The following is a 24345-nucleotide window of genomic DNA, read 5'->3' on the forward strand; positions in this document are numbered from 1 at the left end:
AGCCATTTGGACCTAGAGTTTTCTTGACAGGAAGGATTTAATGACAAACCCAATTTTTTAAATAGACATAGGGCTATTCAGATTTTTTGTTTCATCTTTTGCCAGACATAGTAAGTTGTACTTTTCAAGGAATTTTGTTTATTTCCTCTGTGTTGTCCAATTTAATCCTGTTGTGGTCTGAGAGCATACCCTTTATGATTTCAGCATATGGTCTACCTAGGGGAATGTTTTGTGTGTCCCTGCAAAGAATGTTTGTTCAGCTGTTGATGGGTACGTTGTTCTATAATCTACAACTCAGGTTGGTTCCATGTTGTTGAAATCTTCTAATGCCTTACTAATTTGTCTTCTACTTGTTCATTCAATTATTGTAATTTGGGGGGGTTAAAACTGACAAAGAGATTTTAAAATGTATATGGATATGCAAAAGACCTAGAATGATCAACACAGTCTTGAGGAAGAAGAAAAATTATGGAGGATTGACACTACCGAATGTTAAGATTTACTTTAAAGCTATAGCAACCTGGACAGTATGGTATTGGTGTAAAGACAGACTAATATATAAATGGAACAGAAGGGAGAGACTAAAAATAGACCCATTAATATACAGACAACTGATTTTTGACCAAGGTGCCAATGTAATTTGAAGGGAGAGATGAAAGTCTTTTCAAATTGTGCTGGAACAAATGGATGACAGTATTAGGGAGAAAAATTCATACTTTGACCCATACTTCACATCCTATACAAAAATGAACTCAAGTTCTACTATTATAGAATTGTTTATATTGAAGTAATCTGCCAGACAGACAAAAATTGTTAACGCTGGAAAACATATTTTTAAAACTAACTACTAAAGATGCTGGAGAGTGATCAAAAGAACATTTTTTGGCTCCATCATATTTTGAGTAATTTTGGATTGTGTCCTGAACATTATCAATGTTATGGTAACATGGTATTCTGTTATATTGTTCTGAAGAATGCCAGTGTTCTTGTCACAGCAGGCAATTAACTAGGTTAAATTGACACTGGAAATGCTGTCTCACCTAAGGCGAGTGGCAACTCAGGTCGCAGTTCAGTCCTGCTTTCAGTTTGCTCTACCCATGCAAGGTTGAGGGGTCAGCCAGAGACTTAGGCAGATTTTATACACAGAATTAGGAATTTGCTTTTTTTGATTCTTTCTTTTGGAGTTGCCCCCTTAATCTCTAGTGGCCCTGGGTACCCAGACCACCTTTTCCTGATTCCTCTTGCAAAAGAATGACAAGCTTTTATGAGAATTTTAGCTGCTCCACATTGCTGCTAGGAGTGCAGCTACTCTGAACAGAAACCCGAGAAAGGGGGAACTCACTACATGCTAGTCACTTCCTCTAACTTTTGACTCCCCTCCAAAATCTGCCTGCTTTTGTTTGGTTTTTTATTTTTGTTTATTTTTCAAGAGGTTACATTTACTATCTGTAGAAGGGTCTTTTTCAGAAGCTTACTTCTCCATACTGGAAGTAGAACTCTTACCATCGATTCTTGTACATTGACCTTGTATTCCGAGACTTTGCTAAATTTTGCTTATTAATTCTAGTGGGTCTTTTTGTGAATAAATACCATAAAACTTTCTGCAAACATTATCATGCCTGTCATTCATTTTCTTTTTGGTCTATATGCTCTTTATTTCTATTTTATCTTGTTCTCAATCTGAAGGCAAAAACTTTCAGTCTTTCACCATTAGGTGTATTAGCTGTGATTTTTCTTAGATGCCCTTTATTAATTTGTGACAATTTCTTTCTATTCCTAGTTTGATGAGAGTCTTAAACATGAATTGATGTTGAATTTTCTAAATGCCAAATGCTTTTTATGTATTTTTTGAAAAGTGCATTTTGTTCTATTAATATGGTGAATTTTATTGATTTTTAGATGTCAAATTAAACTTACATTCCTGAGATAAGCCTTACTTCATCATGGTGTATTATCTTTTCATGTATTTCTCGATTTGATTTGCTAATATTTGGTAAGGATCTTAATCTCCATGTCTTTGAGAGACATTGGTCTTTAGTTTTGTGTGTGTGTGTCGGGGAGGGGGGTTCCCTTATAATATTATATCTTTGATTTCGGTATCATGTTAATTCTAGCTTCATAAAATGAATTTGGAAATTTCATACCTGTTCTGTTTTCTGAAAGAGTTTGCTATATTTGCTAGAATTTTTCAGTGTTCACGCCTCTTGTGATTTTGTATAAGATTACTTTAAATTTCTTTTTGTTAAATATGTGATAAAATTCACCAGTGAACTCATCTGGGTCATCTGAAGTTTTCTTTGTGGGACTGTCTTTAATTTCAAATTCAGTTTCTTTAATATAGGCATATTCAGATTTTTAATTTCTTCTTGTTTTAATAATTTGTTCTTTCAAGGAGTTTGTGTATTCCATCTAAGATGTCAATTTTTTGGCATAAGTTTTTTTATTGTATTGTCACTTTAATGTCTTACATCTTTGCCAATGTGCCCTCTCTCTCTGAAGTTGATAAAAGTTCAATTCAACAGGAATATATATATATATATATAGAAACCTAATTTTCTATGTACTTAATATCATAGCCTCAAAATATATAGTAAACATTGTATTAAAAAGAGTATTAAAAAAAGTATTAAAAGGAGAAGTAGACAAAATGCACAATCATAGTTGGAGATTTTAACATACCTATTTTTCCAACTGTTGAAACAAGCACACAAAATCTCTAAAGAAGTAGAAGACTAGAACATGATAAACCAATATGATGTAATCGACATACATAGGTTACTACATCCAACAACTACAGAATACACATTCTTTTCAAGTATACATGGTGCATTCACCAGAATAGACTATTTTGGGATATAAAGCTGTTTGCATCAAATTTCAAAGGTTTGAAGTCATAGACTGTATGTTCTCTAACCACTGTTAAATTAAAACTCTAAACAGAAAAACAACTAAAAAATATCTAAATGTTTGAAAAGTAAGCAACACACATCCAAATATCCCATAAGTCAAAAAAGATATCACAATGAAAATATATTGAGTGAAATGATAGTGAAAATATGATACATCAGAATTTGTGGGGCTGGGCACAGTGGCTCACACCTGTAATCAGCACTTTGGGAGGCCAAGACAGGTGGATCACCTAAGGTCAGGAGTTTGAGACCAGCCTGGCCAACATGGCAAACCCCATCTCTACTAAAAATACAAAAATTAGCTGGGCGTGGTGGCAGGTGCCTGTAATCCCAACCACTCAGGAGGCTGAGGCAGGACAATTGCTTGAACCCAGGAGGCAGAGGATGCAGTGAGCCAAGATGGCACCACTGCATTCCAGGCTGGGCAACAGAGTGAGACTCCATCTCAAAAAAAACAAACAAAAAAAAAAAACAAAAAAAAAACCCAAACAAACAAAAAAACTTGTGAGATGAAACTGAAGCACTATGATGAAAGTTTCTTATTTTGTATATCTCTACCAGAAAATTTAAAAGATTAAAAATTGGCCATCTAGGTTTGCACCTCAGGACATGCAAAAGTGAAAACTACCAAAGCCAAAATTTGCTTCTTTGAAAGATTAATACAATTGATAAGTTTAGCAAGATCAATCAAGGAGGAGAAAGAGAAAACACAGATTATCAATGCCATGAATGAGAAAAGAAACATCATTACAAATCTTATAGGCCTTAAAAGGATACTAAGAAGATATTATGACCAACTTTATCCCCCAAAATTTGATAACCAAAATGAAATAAACAGTCTTAGAAAAACAGAAATTACAAGAAATGTCACAAGAAAAAAGGTCAAAATCATAGTAGTATTTTTATGTATTAAAGAAATTGAACTTATAATTTAAAACCTATCCACAAACAAAGCTCTCAACCCACATGGCTTCATTGGTGAACTCTGGTCATTTAGAGAAGAAATAACACCAGTATTATTCATGTTCTTTTGAAGGAAAAAAAGAGAGAACACTTCGTATCTTATTTGATAGTAAATTGAACTATATTAGAATAAAGAATTACTCTTTGAAAGATATCATTAAGAAAGTTAATAGGGAAGCCACAAGCTGGGAGAAGATATTTGCAATACATATATTTGACAAATGACTTTATATTCAGAATATATAAAGAACTCTCACAAATCAACAGAGAAAAAAATTGGTAAAAGACATAGGCATTTGGAAAAAGAGGTATTCAAATGGGCATTATGTATATGAAAAGGTACTAAAGATCATTACTCATCAGAGAAATGTAAATTAAAACCACAATGTGGCAGCCCTACACACATACATACATACAAAAAAGGGCTAAAATTTAAGACTGACAATTATCAAATGTTGATGAGTATTTAGAGCAACTGGAATTCACATTCATCGATGGTAGGAGTGTAAATTATTTCAACTACTTTGGAAGATAGGCATTACCTACACTAAATGTATAACAATTCTGTGGCCCAGTAGTGCCGTTCCTAGGCATATATTTAAGAGAAACGAGCACATATATTCACTAAAAGAAATGTACAAGAATGCTTATACCAGCTTTAGCATAATTGCTGAAAATTTGAAACCACTCAAGTGTCCATCAGTAGGAGAATAGATGAGCATTATGCTACATTCTTACAATGTGATACTACACAACAATGAAAAGAATGAACTACTGTTACCAGAACTTGGGCGAACCTCAAAAAATTTGTTGAACAAAAGAAGCCAGACATGAAAATGGGTATATGCTATGTGATTCAACTTATATAAAGTTCAAGCAAGGCCAAGCAAAACTAATTTGTGATTGTGATAATATTGATGATAAGTGATTGGCAATCAATGGTCAAAATGATGGTTACCTCAGAGAGTCAATTATTGATGGGAAAGGGCCACCAGGGAATTTTCTGGGATAATTAAAATGTTTTCTACTTTCATCTGAGTTTTGGTTACATGGGTGTATACATATGAGTACTGGAGTTCAGCTTTACAGCTAAGATCTATACTATATAGCTTTGCATACATTCATTGAGCTTTACAGTTAATATCTACACTTTACTATATATAAATTATACCTCAATAGAAAATAATTAGCCTATGAGATTATTCCTCAGGAATGTTTATATAGAATTGGTATTGCTTGATCATTGGAGTATATGTGCAATCCACAAGTGTGCCTATTTTACCACATTTATGCCAACACTCAGCATCATTCAGATTTCTTATCTTGTGGCCAATATAATGGATGTAAAGTGGTATTGTGTTATTTTTCCCCCTTTTATTATCTGCTATCCATTTAGGTTTCCCTTCTGTTAATTGCTTGATCCTATTTTATCTTTTCTAACCATACAGTTTTTCCTCTTCCTTCTTTATTTGTACCTAATTGTCTCATTTACTTTTCATAGAGGCTTTTTTTTCCCCACTAAGATGCACTAGTTAGGAGTACCATTTACTGTCTTCAGGATATCTGTTCCAATAGTAATTAACTCAAAGGGGTCTTCCATTTGGAACACTTAAGGTTTTTATTTGTATTCTGATGACTTCCATGTTGACACCACTAGGTGCTGTATTATAATTGTGCTCTAGTACTTACTTACCTGCATACCACACAATTCCCATTGAATAGTCTACTTTATTCATCCTCAATATGGGAGGAATTGGCGTCATCATTACCCAAATCAGGAATCCTCACATTCCAAATTTTGTCAGATTCTGCTGTTTCTTGTTTCTTCCCTCTTAGCTGTCTTCTCTTACTAATTACTCTGCAATTCCTATTTTTTCTTTTCTAAAGAATACTAATTCGCCTCTCATCTTAGTTCCAGTAACATCACTCCAAAACAGGTCTGTATTTTCTTATGCTTGGATTATTCTGTTCCAAATGGAAGCTGCAGATTCCATTCTTGTTTCCAGTTAATCTTTGAAATGCTACTGATAGATTTCATTACCTAAGACATTGCATTTATCTTTGTCATTACCTTTATGAAGTAATCTTACAGTTATTCCATATTATATAACACATGACCAATAACTTTTCTCTCAGTGCCATCTATAAGATTACCATTATTCCCAATTTAAAATTTTATCTGTACAGTTTCCTTAATTTATGCTTACTTCAAATCGTTCGCCTTGTTTTTAATGCCTGGCATATATGAAGTGTATCTGTGTATCTGGGCTTTTTATTATTTTGTGCTCTGCCTGTCCAGGTAATAGACATTTTTCTTTTGTGTTCAGGCTTTCATCTATTCCATGAAAAGGCCCTTACATACTCCAGATTTATTACTCCATTATTTATTATTATTCCCCATTTCTGTTTCCCCATGTCCCAGATGCTTTTGCCCCCAGTAATTTTTGAAAATCTCTGAAAATAGGAGCTTGTATCTTATTTTCATTATTCAAATGCTAAGCATGAAGAAAATACTTACCAATATAAACTAATTGAATTTGTGGGTGATAAGAATAGAATTTTGCTGTGTTTTAGAGGGATTTTTAAAAAAAATTCTACTGAGAGGAATTCAACAAAGATTGTTATTGGGAAGTAAACACAATGGCACCAAATATTTAAAAGTTTACCCTCTTACACATTGTGTTTCTGTTATAATTAGGAGTCTATTACAAGGATTAGCAAAATGAGTAGCATAGAGAGTGCCTGCTTTTGACATTCAGAAGAAAAAAATTTACTAGCAATATGATTAGATTAATTTTCCAAGTAAAAAATTCTTAAACTGCTTTATGAAGCACACATACCTTTTTTAATGGCACAAAAGAAAATGCTAAGCTGATTTGAAAATAAACTGCACTCTTTTTTGAGGCATCTTTGTGTGTGACAAGTAGAATGTAAGCTCGCATGAGCAGCTCTTTTTTCTAGACTGATGACTCTTCATTTATGTACTGTTCACAGAATCGGGTGCTCAGGAGAGGTATAGAGAAGCTATTTATTGCAGGAACAAATTTTTTACGATGAACATTGGTACTAGTGATGTAATAAATAATTGTCTGGTACAGCAAGGGATTTATAATTTAAATAAAGTAAAAAGTAGAACTGCTTCTAAAACCATGCCTAGGAATCCAGTGCTTAGTATTTCCAGAATAAATTAAATCCAGATGTGTGAGAATACAAATGCAACCTAAGAATAGGTGGATGAGATTTTGGATGGGACATGTGTCTGAAGTACAGTATCAAACCGACTAAAGGGGGACAAGTGGGTTTGATGACTCAGAGCATTCTCAGTATCTAAAAATCTCTTACTGAAAAAGCCAGTGGTATAATTTATTCATGTTAAAATTATTTATCAATAATCTAATATGTCTCATGTACTGTACTAGGAATGGAAACATCTGTAATTCCTACCCTGGGCAAGAGTAATGTCTGAATTATGCTAACGCTAACTTGTAGCAACAGATTGTCAAATATAGTGACTAAAATAGTAAAGAATTGCATTTCCCTCTTATAGGAAACCTCATTGCTCATGATTGTTCAGGAATCCAACCTCCTTCCAACACATATTACTCCACCATCTCTTAGGATTTTTGTGGGATCTGCGTGCTTGACTCTGTGTTTCTGCCAAGTCCAGGTTTTAGTAAGCAAGAAAGTAGAAGCGGGTGTGGAGAAAACATGCCTGTGGTCTCAATGCTCCCATCTGAAAGTGGCACCGTCATTTTCTCTCACATTCTCTTGATGAGAACGTTGTCACATGGCCACACTAATTTCAAAGGAGACTGAGAAATGCTCTATGACTGGGCATCCGTATGCCTGGATGCTACTCTGTTAAATGCAAAAGAATGGGGGAACAGATTCTAGTGGATAGCTTTCAGTCTCTACCACAGATGACTTGTCTTCTCTGCTATTTGTTATATATATATAATGTAGGTCCAAGAAAACAATTATACCTGGATGGAGAGTTGGAGTATAGACATCTATTTATTGTTTGTATAGGTTAGGATGGCTATGACTACAATATTTTTATAGACATGAATAAATTATTTTTATCACATGAGTTTTGTATTTTTACTGATAAGCAAAATTAATGAGGATTTAGAATTGAAAGCTAATGAGTACTTAAACTCCAAGCGTAGGCCCTCCTAGATCTTTCTCCTGAAAACTTTTGTATTATCAATCTTCTGTCCACCCTACCTAATAGCCAAGCTTCCTACCAAAATAGAACTAGACTGCTTATGTTGAACGCCAGCCTCCAACTCTTAATAACCATGTTTTATGGCAAATTATGTAACTGTCATGAGCTTCACTTTTCTTATCTATAGAAGGTGGATAGTAGTAGTAGATACCTCATAGGACCTCTGAAAGGATTAAATGAGTTCATATGTACAGTCATGGACCACATAATGATATTGAGTGCCTTAAGATTGTAATGAAATTGAAAAACGCCTATCACCTAGTTACATCACGGCCATTGCTGCATTGTAGTGCAATGCATTACCTTTTCTATGTTTAGATATGTTTAAACATACAAATACTTACTATTGTATTATAGTTGCCTGCAGTAGTCAGTACAGTCACATGCTATATGGGTTTGTAGCCTAGGAGCAATATTCTATACCATATAGCCTAGATGTGTAGTAGGTTATACCATCTGGGTTTTTATAAGTACTATATACTCTATGATGTTTGCACAACAACGAAATCGCCTAATGACAGCTTTCTCAAACAGTATCCCTGTTGTCAAGCAATGCGTGACTGCATATATTTCTTAGAACGGTGCCTGGAATGTTGTAAGTGTCATGTAAGAGTTTGGCACATAAAAGTGCTATATATGTATTTCCTGTCATCATTGTCATCATGAGATTTACTGATTTCCATGTGTTCAGCTTGTATTAGCTTATGTGTACCTTTTAATCTCTTGCGGTCTATTGTTTGTGTCAATTTTACTTTTTCTTTCTCTTTTTAGATGGGAAATTTGGAATTAAGCCTTCCCAGAAAAGAATTTCTGGAAAATCTACACTTCATAGTGAAATGGAGGGTGAAGATACAAGAGATGATTCATTATACTCCATTTTAGAAGAATTGTGGCAAGATGCTGAACAGATAAAGAGATGTCAGGAAAAACAAAACAAACTTCTGAGTCACACCTCTTTCCTCAATAAGAAAATATTGAATACAGAGTGGGATTATGAATATAAAGACATTGGAAAATTTGTTCATCCAAGCCCAAACCTCATTCTTTCACAGAAAAGACCCCATAAACGTGATTCATTTGGGAAGAGTTTTAAGCATAATTTAGACTTACATATTCATAATAAAAGCAATGCAGCAAAGAACCTGGATAAAACTATTGGGCATGGTCAGGTTTTCACCCAGAGCTCTTCTTATAATCACCACGAAAATACACATACAGGAGTGAAGTTCTGTGAACGTAATCAATGTGGAAAAGTCCTCAGCCTCAAACGCTCACTCAGTCAAAATGTGAAATTTCCCATTGGAGAGAAAGCAAACACATGTACTGAATTTGAGAAGATCTTCACCCAGAGGTCACACTTCTTTGCTCCTCAGAAAATTCATACTGTGGAAAAACCTCATGAGCTTAGCAAATGTGTAAATGTTTTTACACAGAAGCCACTACTCAGTATATATCTGAGAGTTCATAGAGATGAAAAACTCTACATATGTACTAAATGTGGGAAGGCCTTCATCCAGAATTCAGAATTAATTATGCATGAGAAAACTCATACTAGAGAGAAACCCTATAAATGCAATGAATGTGGGAAATCATTTTTCCAGGTGTCATCTCTACTCAGGCATCAGACAACTCATACTGGAGAAAAACTCTTTGAATGCAGTGAATGTGGTAAAGGCTTCTCCCTGAACTCAGCCCTCAATATACATCAGAAAATTCACACTGGAGAGAGACATCACAAATGCAGTGAGTGTGGGAAAGCCTTTACCCAAAAATCAACACTCAGGATGCATCAGAGAATTCATACAGGAGAGAGGTCCTATATCTGTACTCAATGTGGGCAGGCCTTCATCCAGAAGGCACACTTGATTGCACATCAAAGAATTCATACTGGAGAGAAGCCTTATGAATGCAGTGACTGTGGGAAATCTTTCCCTTCTAAGTCACAACTCCAGATGCATAAGCGAATTCACACAGGAGAGAAACCCTATATATGCACTGAATGTGGGAAGGCTTTCACCAACAGGTCAAATCTCAATACTCACCAGAAGTCTCATACTGGAGAAAAGTCTTATATATGTGCTGAATGTGGGAAGGCCTTCACCGACAGGTCAAATTTCAATAAACACCAGACCATTCACACTGGAGAGAAACCCTATGTTTGTGCTGATTGTGGGAGGGCCTTCATCCAGAAGTCAGAGCTGATTACACATCAGAGAATTCATACTACAGAGAAGCCTTATAAATGTCCTGACTGTGAGAAATCCTTCTCCAAGAAACCACATCTCAAAGTACACCAACGAATTCACACAGGGGAGAAACCATATATATGTGCAGAATGTGGGAAAGCCTTCACTGATAGGTCAAATTTCAATAAACATCAGACAATTCATACTGGAGATAAACCGTATAAATGCAGTGACTGTGGAAAGGGCTTCACCCAGAAATCAGTTCTCAGTATGCATCGCAATATTCATACATGAAAGTAATCCTGTTTCTTGAAAATGAGAGCCTTATAAGGCTGACAAAGGTCAGGTCTAACTATATATTACAAAATTCATCCAAGACAGATCCTATATGAATATGTTGTATAAGGAAAAGCGTCAGGCTATCTAACTTCAGATGGAAAAAATTATTCAGAAGAAACTCTCTTAAAAATGCATTGACGGAGAGAGAATTTGCACAGCCTCATGAAATACAGTAGAAGTCATACTGAGAAAAACGTTGTCAGGAAAAGCCTTCCTATAGAAAGTATTATAAGTCAAATTGTTACCAAATTATTTATAGGAAGGATAATGCAAAATTATGTAAATGATGGTCATATTTACTGTGTTATATTAAGCAATTTAAAGTGATAACAAAATGAAAGGTAGTGCAGCAAAATAATATAACTGATTAGACCTACTGTCAGTTCTATAGGGTGTTTGTGGCAGAACACAGTGCATAACAGGAGGAATATTAAATTTTTTTTCAAATTTATGTCCATCATAAATTATGATGGACATATTTATGTCCATCAAATGTTTCTTATTGAATATGTCTATCAAATATGTTTCTTACTGAATATTTCTATCAAGTGAATCCACAATTTAAAAGTCACTTTGGTTTTATATATATACACATCTGCAGATATAATTTTATAGGAATACACAAATATAATCCTATCATTTGTACTCGTTTCCATGACTTAGTATTCTTGTTTGTTTTCATTGTGGTACAATGCAAAGTAGCCACAGATTCCTCCCATCCCAAGTAGCGTCTCTTTGTCTATTACTTGACTTTGAACTTAGCCATGTGACTTTCTTTGGCCAATGGAAATTAGCAAAGAGAATCAATAAGAAGCTTGAGAAGTGTGCAAAGCCTGCCTTGAAGCTTACCCTCTCTTGCTGCTCTTTCCAAACCTGAAAAATCTCAAATTGCCCTACTGGGGGGTGAGGAACCACCACATGGAGCAGTGGTGAGCCAGCCTTGCTGAGGCCCCTTAGACCAAGTAGCCTGCCAATTGTCAGAATTGGGAGTGAGGTTTTCCAAGACCTCTAGTTCCAGCTGAGCCAGCCTAGCCCAGAAGAGCCATACCAGTTATTCCAGCCAATTTACAGAATTGTGAGATAAATAAAATGAGTATAGTTTTAAGCAACATAAGTTTTGGGGGTAGTTTGTTGTACAGAAAATGCTAAGTAATATTTGAAAGTATATGTTTGGGGGAGGGGGCATAGTGGACCAAAACGTGACATGTGGCATTGGCTTTGGGTCTGAGTGGCAGGTAGAAACTGGAAAAACAGTGAGGAAAACTGTTTTTCCTCAAATAACAAAGGTTGGATAGGTGACAACCCATGTTATTTAGTAGGGAAAAATATAGAAAAACAGTTATCACCATTCTCTGTGGGAAGATAGAGAATGGACCAAACGAACTTATGGATCTGGCTAAGGAGATTTGCAGCAGAATATGGGAAGTATCAGCTTGCTTCTTTTAGCTGCATATGATAAGATACAGAAAGAGAGAAATGAACTAAAGAAATAACTGTTTCTTTGGCAAGCAGAATTCAGAATACGGAAAAGCCAAGGATTGCTGGGTTGAAAAATAACGGTTTCACATCGCTAGTTTCTCCAGCTATCTAAATATTCTCAAGGTAGATAATAGCCTCAGGGTAAAGATCACATCATGGTTGTATCTGTAAGACTCTTTATTACAATGTGTGAAATAGTTCAATTGGTGCTTAGGAGACGATCTCAGCTAAATTTAAGGGCTTCTAAAAATCATGACATTGTCCCATAGAAGCCTGACATACTGCTCAAAGTGGAGAGAGACCTATCTTAAAAAGAATTGCTGATGTGGCATTTGGGAAAAGGAGTAGATCCAAACCAGATTCATAGGAAACTCACAAAGTTTTTAATAGAGTTTTACTAGTAAAACCACCTCCAGGTTGGACTTCCAGGGACTGCAACAGTTCAAAATGAAAAATGGCCTCTGGATTCCCCTCCCTAACTTCTATGAATAGGATACAAGCTGAGAAAGTTACTCAGATGCAAACATGGTCCATTTCTTATGGAAAATGAAGGACATCTCAGAGGGAAGACCCAAGAACAATATATTAAAATGGACTGGGGAGCCATCCCAGGGAGAACTGTGCCCTAATCAAGAAACATTATCTGCCCCTGGAGCCAAGGGAACTGACAACATTTGCTCTGTGGGATTTCAGAATTGTTATGCAACAGTGACTGATATGTGCCTCTTGGTCTTCCTCTTTTTGAATGGGAGTGTCTATTATAGTTATCCTGTACCTATCTCACCATTGTATATATTGGGTGTGTGTTGGGGGACATATAACTTGTCATTTAGCTCACAGGTATCTGGATCAAGAAACTGAAAAACTGTACCCAAGGAACCTCAGCCACAACTGAACCTGTTACAGAAGACTTGAGATCCTGGATTGGAACTTGATGCCACAATTTTGGATGAGAAATTTGGAGGTCCTGGAATAGGGGTGAACATATTTTGCATGGGGTGGTAATGTGAATAATTTGTGACCAGAAGACACACTGTGTTAGGTAGAAAAATGCTACAGATATCTTCATCCCTATATATGTTTCCTTCTTCAGTCTTTATTTCTCTTTGTGTTTCAGTTAGGATAATTTCTGTTGATCTATCTTCAAATCCACTGATGTTTTTTCCCTTACCCTGGCTCTGTCAAGTCTACTGATAAGCCCATTGAAGGCATTCTTCAACTCAGTTATGTTTTATTTTTATTTCTAATATTTCCATTTGATTCTTACAGTTTTCATATATCTGCCAAAATTCCCCATCTTTTCATGCATGTTCATGTTTTCCACTATATCCTTTGTCTTAGTCAGTTTGAGCTGCTATAATAAAGCACCATAGACTTGGTGGCTTATAAACAACAGAAATTTATTCCTCACAGTTCTGGAGCCTGAAAGTCTGAGATCAGAATCTAGCATGGTTAGGTCTTGGTGACGGCCCTCTTCAAGGTTGCAAACTGCTGACTTCTCCTTGTATTTTCCCATGTCTACAGCTAGAGAACTCTTTGGGATCCCTTTTATAAGGGCACCAATCCCATTTATGAGGTCTCCACCCACATTACCTAATTACCTCCCAAAGGCTTCATTCACCTCCTAATACCATCACATTGAGGATTAGGATTTTAACATATGAATTTTGGGGAGGATGCAAACACTCAGCCCATAATATCCTCTAACATATTAATCAGTTATTTTAAACTCCCTGTCTGATAGTTCCAACTACTAGGTCAACTGAGTCTAGGTCTATTGATTGCTTTGTCTCTTGATGGTGAGTTGTCTTCTCTTGCTCTTTTGCATCTAATAATTTTTGGCTGAATGTCAGATGTTGTATGTAGGATAGTAGAAACTGAGGTAAACAGTAGTTATTCCTGGAAATAGCCATGGTTGCCCTTTTGATAGGCCATTAGCATGGGGAGATTGAATCCATCTAATCAGGAGTTGGGCTGAGTTTGTGTTTCTTTGTTGCCAGTGTTACCTTTGCTGTACCATAGACTTAAAATTCCTCTAATGTTATCTTATGCTTGAGGTAGGCACTGGTTTGCCCAGAGAATTTTTATTTTTCCCAGACTACACTTGCCTTTAGGCCTGTAGGCCTTTCCTGTGTGCCTGCATCTCAGGGAGGGTCTCGCTCCATGTTATTGCCTCTACGTTAGTAGTAGACAACTGTTATTACTTGGTTCTTGCTGACCTGGTGAGTTGGGGGCAGGGGTTTTCCTGGGCCAGCCTTGGTTTTTGTCAGGCCCCGAATCCCTGGGTCTTGAGGGTGGGATATTTTAGTGATCCTGCCCTCTTCCACTGGTAGAAGGCCTTTAATCATCTGGGCCCAGGATGATTTCCTGCCTTTTTATCATGGGTGGAATTTTTTTTTTTCCATTTCCCTCACTCTAGTCACAGTGAATCTTCACCTGTGTCCTGAGGGCAACAGGGTTTGCTGCACTTCTTTTAGTGGCTTAAGGATTTTGTTCTGTAGGGGAGTAGGGTTCCATTGGAGCTTTGTGCCATTTCTATATTAGCAGCAGCCCCCTTGCAGGCGTACCCCATGGAGGTAGACTTTCTCCAGTCTTCTTCCTTGCCCCCGTGTTTCTTGAGAGCACTCAGTGGATGTCTATGGAGAAGTGCCTGCAAGTAGAGACCAACTACCCTTAGGTCTACAGCTCTCATGAGTCTCCCGCACTCAGCCTTTAGCAATTCATTAAAAATTCTTGTTGAATTCTTACTGCTTATATAGTGGCCTCATCTTCCTTCCTGCTGTACCACAGATGACCGAGGAGAGGCACTTGTCTTTTATTATATTTCAAGCTAGTTGGTTGCTCTGTAATCTTAGCTCTCTGATGGGTTCAAGAAAACTTATGTTTTTGCAGATTACCCAGCTTTATTCTTGTTATAGAGATGGGAGCAGTGTTCTTTCCAGATGTCTACATGCTAGGCAGAAACTAGAAGTCTGGACAGTCTCCATTGTCTCCTACTATCCGAATATATGCCCCTTTTCAGTGTGACTTTGCCACTTCGCCCATCAAGAGGTAGAATCTATTTCTTCAACCCCTGCACCTGGGCTTGGCTATTTTGTTGGCCAATAGGACATTAACAAATATGATACAAGCAGAGACTTGAGAAGTGCCTGCACAATGAGGCTTGCCCTCTTTTGCAGCTCTTTGGAATCCTGAGCCCATGTGTGGAAAAGCTGGAACTATACTGTTGGAAAATGAGAGAGATCACATGGAGCAGTAATGGAGCAAAGACCAGCCATCCCAGTTGAGATACCCTACGCCAACCAGATTTTCAAATGCCGGACATGTGAATGAAGCTACCCTAGGCATCCAGTCTTGGTCAAGGCAACTTTGGCTGGCAGTCTCTGAGATGACCCTGAATGATCCCCACCTCCTGGTATTCACACTCTTATATAATCCCCTCCTCTTGAGTTTGGACTGGAATTAGTGTCTTGGTTCTAGTGAATAGAATGAGGCAGAGGTAATGGGATGTCATACCCAAGATTAGTTACAAAAAGACTGTGGCTTCCATTTTGGGTGCTTGGTTACTCTCTCAGATGGCTCATCATAGGGGAAACTGCTGCTACATCATGAGATAGCCCTGTGGAAAGGCCCACATGTGTGAACTTTGAAGCATATCCTCCCCTACTTGAGCCTTTAGATGAGGACCACAGCCAGATAGCTTGACTGTAAGCTAGATAGCTTGATTCATGAGAGACCTTCAGCCAGAGGCATCTTTTGAGCCACACTTGAATTCTTGACCCACAGAAATTGCAAGATAATAAATGTTTTAAGCTGCTATATTTTAAGTAATTTGTTACACAGTAGTAGGTTAATAATACACTGGCCCAGATTAGGAAGGTTCTGCCATTCGTCCCAGCCATCCCAAACAACTACCAGAATAATGGATTAAAACGTTAATTGTTTTAAGTCACTAAGTTTTGGGTGGCATGATAACAACCCAGCAAAAAGCTAACTGATACATTCATTATTTATTGCATTTCTTCCTCCACTATTCTTCCCTAACAGATAACCAATACTAATAAACTACTGTGAACACTTCACTTTCATGTTTTAATCTCTGCTCTGTGCTCATAATCATATGTAGACATACATATGTTCCCATGCCTGTAATCAGAAGTTATATAAGGATTGTTTCTTTTGATTTTCAAAAATCAGATCTAACATGCAACCATCTCTGCAGCTTGCTTTATTATTATTCAACAATATTTCTTTTGAACGGTTGCATGATAGTTTATGGGGTGGATATACAGTAATGTATTAAACTATTTGCATTGTTAAAACTTATTCACTCCCATTTGCAACCCTTTTTAGTCACTGGGAACAATGCTGTTAAAAATATTAAAAGATAGTTTGCATAGTGGTTAGGTAGATAGGCTCAGGAAGCCATCTGCCAGGGTTTCAATCCTCACTCTACCAATTTACTAGCTTATGTGACGTTGGGAAGGTTAGTTAACTTCTCTGTCCTGATGATTTTCATCTATAAAAGATGTACACACTAGCACCTACCATAGATTTGACTAAGAAGCATATTTCTTTCCCAGGGCTGCTATAACAAAGTACCACAATTGGGCAGCCTAAAACAGCAGAAATTGTCTCATAGTTCTTGAGAATGGAGATCTGAATCACGGTGTCAGCAGGGCCATGCTCCCTCTGAAGGTGCTAGGGAAGGAACTGTTTCATGCCTCTCTCCTAGCTTTTGAGAGCCTCAGGTGTTATTTGGCTTATAGATGCGTTATTCCTATCAGATGGCTGTTTTCTCCCTGTGTTTCTTCACATCATGTTCCCTCTGTGTGTCCGGCTCTGTTTCCAAATTTCCCCTTTCATAAGGACACTAGTTATATTGGATTGGAGTTCACTTTAATGGCCCCATTTTAACTTAATTACCTCTGTACTCTATTTCCAAATAAAGTTATATTCTGAGGTTCTGGGGATTAGGATTTCCACGTATCTTTTTTTGCAGGTACACAATTCATTAACAAGAAGTTAATGCATATTGTGTAGAGCTCTTAGAACTATGCATGGAGAGAATTTCTTAATGGGTATTAGATACACCTCACTTCCTGAGCTCGCATAGGTCCCCCTACAACTCTGTGTGTTTGGGACATTGAGATGGGATTTGAGAGCTTGTTTCCGGCATCTTAGTGTCATCCAAATAAAGAAAATGTAGGGAGTAACAGGAAAAGCAGGCGTAAGACCGAAGCTTGTGCTTTGGGTTGAGAAGGATGTATCTATAGAAGATAATGAGAAGGAGCAGCTAGAGAGGTAAAAACATACCAGGTGAGCAAGGGGCTCATAGAAACAGTGTTTTAATGGAGGACTTGTCCAAATTGGATGTCAATTCATATGAGGATGGGAAAATTGGTTCTTGATTTTGTGACACACAGGTTGTTGGCTTTGATGAATGCTATTTTGGAAGTAAACAAAGCAATTGAGCAAACTCAGAGGAATTTCTGAATTCAGGTAGTGTTATTTCACCATAAAGCAATTTTTCTCATAGAAAAATATCAAGCTATTGGACTAGATTACACTGTTGTTTGGGTTATACTGAGAAATGAGAGTTGGCTAAAGTAGAAATTACATGAGATTTGGAAGGTCAAAGGGAAGAAGCAACTATTGCTGTGAAAGTCTTTGAGATTAGAGACAGTGAAGGACAGATGCAGAGGTACCCAGCACGTTCCAATTTTTCCTATCTTCCACTCCATATCCAGCCCTTCTTTCCATCTTCCAGCCCTGCTGACCAACAGTAGCCCCAGGTCTACCACTAGATGCTTGGCTGCAGGCTCACAAAGGCTTCTAATGGACTTCTCCATCAGCTTCTCTTGGCAGTCCCACATCAGCAGCTAGATGTGCCTGGCTTTTCAGATTTTCCTGAAAGCTCTGATTTATCCACCTATGCTAATATCTCAAAAGGGCTGGTTTAGTGATTTCTCTAGTCTTCTAACTCCCACTTCTAAACCTTCCCCAGCTACTTCTATAAATTTTGCATGAATCCCTTATTCCATAATACTCATAGTTATTATGCTTCCCTGATTGACATATTTATACTTTCTTTGCCTGAGAATTTGGTAGATGCTGCTCTTCTAAAATTGAGTGATATTATTGAGAAGTCTTAAACAAACTTGCTCTCTTTTTCCTTGTACATAATGTGCCTTTCTGCCCTATGATTCTTTTTTTATTCTTGAAGTTAAGGATCTATGGAAGCATATGCTTTGGTCCTGATCTTTGTGTATTAATTTTACCTAAGTTATAGTGAGCCATTCCAATCATTCATTTCAGGGAAGTTTTATTTTGCTTAAAATTTTTTTTCCGATCCATTTCTTCTCTTCTTCAGGGACATCAATTATGCATATATAAGATGTCTTTGCCATCTTCTTCATTCATTTTCTGCCAATCAACATTCATTTCACATCATTATTCTTTTCAGTTTTGTGTGATTGACTCTAGCCTTCTCTTCAGAGACAATTCTCCTTGAATCTCATGTTCTTCATGTTTAGACATTAACAAGCAATTTGCTCAGATTTATTTACATTCCAGGATAGTAAAGATAGAGAATGTCTCCCTCCCTGGAGATTTTCCCAGAGAAGATTTGGTTGCATTTCAGGGTAATAAAGATTATATATATATGCCCAAAGAAGAGGACAGACAATAAAACAATGTAACATTATTTCCCCCACATCTTAATTATGTATATTTTCAATCATGTAGAAATATTGAAAACACAGTACAACCTATATAACATCCATCTAGATTTAACAATTTATATGTAATTTTTCCTGAAATATCAGTGGTAAGTTATAGATATAACATATCCATAAATAATTGAGCATTCATCTCCTAAAAATAAGGACATTCTCCCACATACCTGGAATATCATCATAAGTCTAACTCTATGATATATCTAGTCCATTTCCAAATTTCTCCCATTGTCCCCAAAACATATTTTACAGTTTTAATGAGGCAGAATTCGCATACAATAAGTGGAACTTGTTTAAAGTGTACAATTTGATGAGTTTTGACGTGTGCACCTTTCCAACCATCACTACAATACAAATAATGAACATATCCATCACCCCAAAAAAGTTTCCTTATGCCTTTTTGTCATCCAGTCCTCTTTCCCCACATCCTTCCCGCATCCACAGGTAATCACGGATTTATTTTCTATTGTTACAGATTAGTTTGCATTTCCTACAATTTTATACACATGGAATAATACTATAAGCACTCTTGTTTGGCTCCTTCCATTCAGCATAATTAGTTTGAGATTCATTCATGTTGTTATATGCGTCTATGTTCATTCCTTTTTATTGCTAAGTGTTATTTCATTATATGGACATATCAGAATTTGTTTATCCATTCATGTTTTGATGGAAATTTATATTTCTAGCTTTTGGCTATTACAAATAAAACTGATGTGAACATTTGTTTACAAGTCTGTGTGGACATAGTTTTCATTTCTCTTGAGTAAATGCCTAGGAGTGAATGGCTTAGTCATATGGTAGGTATATACTTAATTATTTAAGAAATTGTCAAACTGCTTTCCAAAGTGGTTGTACTATGTTACATTTTTACCAGCAGTATGTAAGTGCTACAGTTGCTTCATTGGGTATGATTATTATTTTTAATTTTAGTCATTTAATGGGGGTGTGGTGGTATTTCACTGTGGTTTTAAGTTACACTTCCCTAATAAGTAATGCTGTCGAGCATCTTTTCTTGTGTTTATTTACCATCTGTATACCATCTTGGTTGATGTATCTTTTTAAATATTTTGCCCATTTGTAAACTCAGTTATTTGTCTTATTATTGAGTTGTAAGTGTTCTTTATATATCCTAGGTATATGTTCTTTGTTGGATGTATATTTTGCAAACAGTTTCTTCTAGGTTTGCCTTTTCATTTAAATAACATAAGACCAAAAGTTTTTAATGTTAACAAGTCCAATTCATTTTTGTTTCCTTTTATAGTTCATGCTTTTTTGGTCATGGTTAAGAAATTTTTGCAAAGCTCAAGGTCATTAAGATAAAAATTTTAAAAAGGATTTATCTTATGCCTTCTTCTAGAAGTTTTAAAATATTGGCTCTTATATTTGGTTACCTAATCCATTTTTATTTAATTGTGTATATGATGTAAATCCTTTCCAAAGATAAGGATTTAGGTTGATTTTGTTTTGCATATGGCTGTCCAGTTGTTCCAGAACCATTTGTTGAAAATGATAATGCATTGGATTGCCTTGATATTTTTATTAAAAAATTAATTGGTTGGTTCTATTTCTGTTTTAGTTTTCTATTATGCCAGTACCACTACTGCCAATACTTACACCATTACTGTAGCTTCTGTATTACTGTAGCATTACTCTTTGCTGTAGCTTCATAAGTCTTGAAGTCAGATCATGTAAATCCTCTAACTTTATTCCCCTTTTTCACAGATGTTTTGGCTATTCTGGTTTTTCTTTGAATTTCCATATAAATTTTAGAATCAACTTGTCAGTTACTATTAAAAGCCTGCTGGGATTTTGAGATTGAACTGAATTCATAGATCTATATGGAGAGAATTGACATCTTAATTACATTGTTTTCATATCCATAAACAGGATATATGGTTCCATTTATTTAGATCTTTAATTTTTCTTAGAAGTGCTTTGTGGTGGCTGGGCGCGGTGGTTCATGCCTGTAATCCCAGCACTTTGGGAGGCTGAGGTGGGCGGATCACGAGGTCAGGAGATTGAGATTCAGACCACCCTAACTAGCACGGTGAAACCCCATCTCTACTAAAAATACAAAAAAATAGCCAGGCGTTATGGCGGGCGCCTGTAGCCCCAGCTACTCAGGAGGCTGAGGCAGAATGGTGTGAACTGGTGAGGCGGAGCTTGCAGTGAGCCGAGATTGCGCAGCTGCACTCAAGCCTGGGCGACAGAACGAGACTCCATCTCAAAAAAAAAAAAAAAAAAAAAAAAAAAAAAAGAAGTTCTTTGTAGTTTTCAAGTATACAAGCCTTAGACATATCTTGTCAAATTCATCTCTAAATAATTCATATCTATGCTATTTTGAATGATACTAGTTATTTTTAATTTCAATTTCCACTATTTCTTTGCTAGTACATAGAAATATAATTCACTTTTATGTGTTGATCCTGTATACGATAACCTTGCTAAACTCACTTATTATTTCTAGTAATTTTGTAGATCCTGTAAGCTTTTCTACACAGACAATCGTGTCATCTGTGAAGTGTGATAGTTTCACTTCTCCCTTTCCATTATAGGTGCTCTTTCTTTTTTGGTCTTATTGTATTGACTAAAACCTACACTATAATGTTGAATAGAAGTGGTCAGAGTGTATATATTTGCCTTTTTCTTGATCTTCAGAAGAAAACATTTAGTCTTTCACTATTGAGTATGATACTAGCTCTATGTTTTTCATACATGATCTTTATCAGGTTGATGAAGTTGCCTCTATTCCTAGTTTGTTGATAGTTTATCAGGAATAGGTGTTAGATTTTGTCAAATGTTTTTTCTCCATCGAGATGATCATATAGTTTTTCTTTTTTAGTTTGTTAATTTTTTGAATTACATTGATTATTGATAGTTAAACAAATCTAGTAGTCCTGGAATTAAACTCTTCTTGGTCATGATGTACTACCATTTTTATATTTCACTAGATTCACTTTGCTAAAAATTTTAAGAACTTTTGCATATATGTTTATGTGGGATACTGGTCTATAGTTTTCTTTTCTTGTACTTTCTTTGTCCACTTTTGGTATCAGGGTAATGCTGGGCTCACAAAATGAATTGGGAAGTGGTACCTCCTCTGAAAGAGTTAGTGTGGAAATGGTATTATGCCTCCTTTTAATGTTTGATACAATTTTCCAGTGAAGTCATTTGGTCCTAGAATTCTTTTGTGAAAAGGCTTTTAACTACAAATTCAATTTCCTTAATAGTTAGGAAACTATTCAGGTTGTCATATTCTTCATTAAGCTTTGTTTGTATATTTCAAAGAACTTGTCTATTTTATATAAGTTGTCTAATTTAGGAACATGAAGTTGTTTGTCACATCCCCTTTTTATCTGTAGAATTGGAAGTGATGTCTCTTCTCTCATTCTTGATATCAGTAATTTGTGTCTTCTCTTTTTCTCTCCTTATCAGTCTGGCTAGCAGTTTCTCAATTTTATTGATTTTCTCAAGAAGCTTTTAGTGTCCTTGATTTTCTCTATTGTTTTTCTATTTTGGACTTTATTGATTTATGCTCTTTTCTTTATTATTTCCTTTTTCTGCTTATTTGACTTAAATATGCTCATTTTTGGCCAGACGTGGTGGCTCACGCCTATAATTCCAACATTTTGGGAGGCCGAGGTGGGTGGATCATTTGAGGTCAGGAGTTCAAGCTGGGGCAACATGGTGAGACCCTGTCTCTACTAAAAATACAAAAATTAGCCAGGCGTGGTGGCGCATGCCTGTAATCCCAGCTACTCGGGAGGCTGAGGCAAGAGAATTGCTTGAACCCGGGAGGCGGAGGTTGCACTGAGCTGAGATCACGCCACTGCACTCCAGCCTGGGTGACATAGTGAGATTCCGTCAAAAAAAAAAAAAAAAAAAAAAAGTGCTCATTTTCTAGTTTCTATGGTTGAAGCTGCAGCCACTGGTTTGAGATTTTCCTTCTTTTGTAGTATAAAATTTTAGTGATATAAATTATCCTCTACACGCTCATTTAGTAGCAACTCATGTACTTCGATGTTTTTACACTTTTACATTGATACTATATTGTAATGATATTTTTACATTGTTTTTACATTTTGATTCATTCAAAATACTTCCTAACTTACCTTAGGATTTCTTCTTTGTCCCATAGGTTATTTAGAAGTGTATTATTCAGTATGCAAATATTTGAGTGTTTTTTTATTTATCTTTCCCTATGATTTATAATTTGATTCCATTGTGGTCAGAGAACATACTTTATAGGACTTGGATACGTACACATTAACTGAGATTTCCTCTATGGCCCTGAATATGGTCTGTATTGTTAAAAAGGTCCATGCATACTTATAAAGAATATGTATTCTACTATCATTGTATGACATGATCGATAAATGTGAATTAAGTCAAGATTTTTGATAGTGTGGTTCAAGCCTTCTATAGACTTACAGATTTTCCTATACAGTAGTCCCCCTCTTATCCACGGGGGATATGTTTCAAGACTCTGAGTGGATGCCTGAAACCATGGATAGTACTGAACCCTATATACTATGTTTTTCTGATCTGATAACCAAGATGGCTACTAAGTGACTAGCAAGTGGATAGCGTATTCAGCATGGAGATGCTGGAAAAATGGAGGATTCACTCCCAGGCAGGACAGAGTGGGACGGTGTAAGATTTTATCATGCTACTCAGAACTGTGCACAACTTAAAACTTACGAATTTTTAATTTCTGGAAATTTCCCTTAAAACTTACAAATTTTTAATTTCTGGAAATTTCCCTTTGATATTTTTGGACTGCAATTGACTGTGGGTAACTGAAACTGTGGAAAGCAAAATTGCAGATAAGAGGGGACTACTGTATTTATTCTATCAATTATTGAGGTAGAGTTATTGAAATCTCTAAAATTATATTTTTTCTATTTCTCCTTTTAGTTATACTAGTTTATACTTTGTCTATTTTGAAGCTCTGTTATTGAGTACACAAGCATTTAGGATTGTGAAGTCCTCTTGTTAACTAGACACTTTTATCACTATGGAATGACACTATTCTGGTAAAATTCTTGCATTACAATAGCCACTCCATTTTTCTTTTTCTCAGTTTTAGCAAGTATGTATTTTTCCACTACCTATCTACATATCTTCTTATTTTAAAATGATTTTATAGTTACAGAAGATTTATAAAGGTAACAGAGTGTTCCCATATACCTATCAGTCATCTACCCCTAGTGTTAACATTATACAAAATCCTGATAGATTTTCTCAAAATTAATAATAGTATTAATTAAACTACATACTTCATTGAGATTTCCCTTGTTATTTTATTACTGACTTGTGAGTTTGGAGGTCCCAAAGACCACCTTCAGATTCAATAATTCACTAGAAGGACTCACAGAACTCTGAAAAGCCACTATACTGACAGTTACAGTTCATTACAATGAAAGGATACACACTGAAATCAACAAGGGCTTCGAAGAGGCACATCAGGCAGAGTCAAGAGAGACCAGGCATAGAGTTTC

The 24345-nt window shown here is 36.1% G+C and overlaps 1 protein-coding gene across 1 annotated transcript in view; it reads left to right on the top strand.

The window, feature by feature from the left end:
• The window catches only part of ZNF81 (zinc finger protein 81), a 94559-nt gene extending 78375 nt beyond the window's left edge, over window positions 1–16184 (top strand). Inside the window, exon 5 of the mRNA XM_011982858.1 lies at window positions 8872–16184. Within this exon, the coding sequence (XP_011838248.1) occupies window positions 8872–10580 (1709 nt within the window). The 3' untranslated portion in view covers window positions 10581–16184. The remainder of the gene's footprint in view (window positions 1–8871) is intronic.
• The last annotated feature ends 8161 nt before the right edge of the window (window positions 16185–24345 follow it).

Source organism: Mandrillus leucophaeus, unplaced genomic scaffold (assembly GCF_000951045.1).
Source record: "Mandrillus leucophaeus isolate KB7577 unplaced genomic scaffold, Mleu.le_1.0 Scaffold243, whole genome shotgun sequence".
Classification (NCBI taxonomy): Eukaryota; Metazoa; Chordata; class Mammalia; order Primates; family Cercopithecidae; genus Mandrillus; species Mandrillus leucophaeus.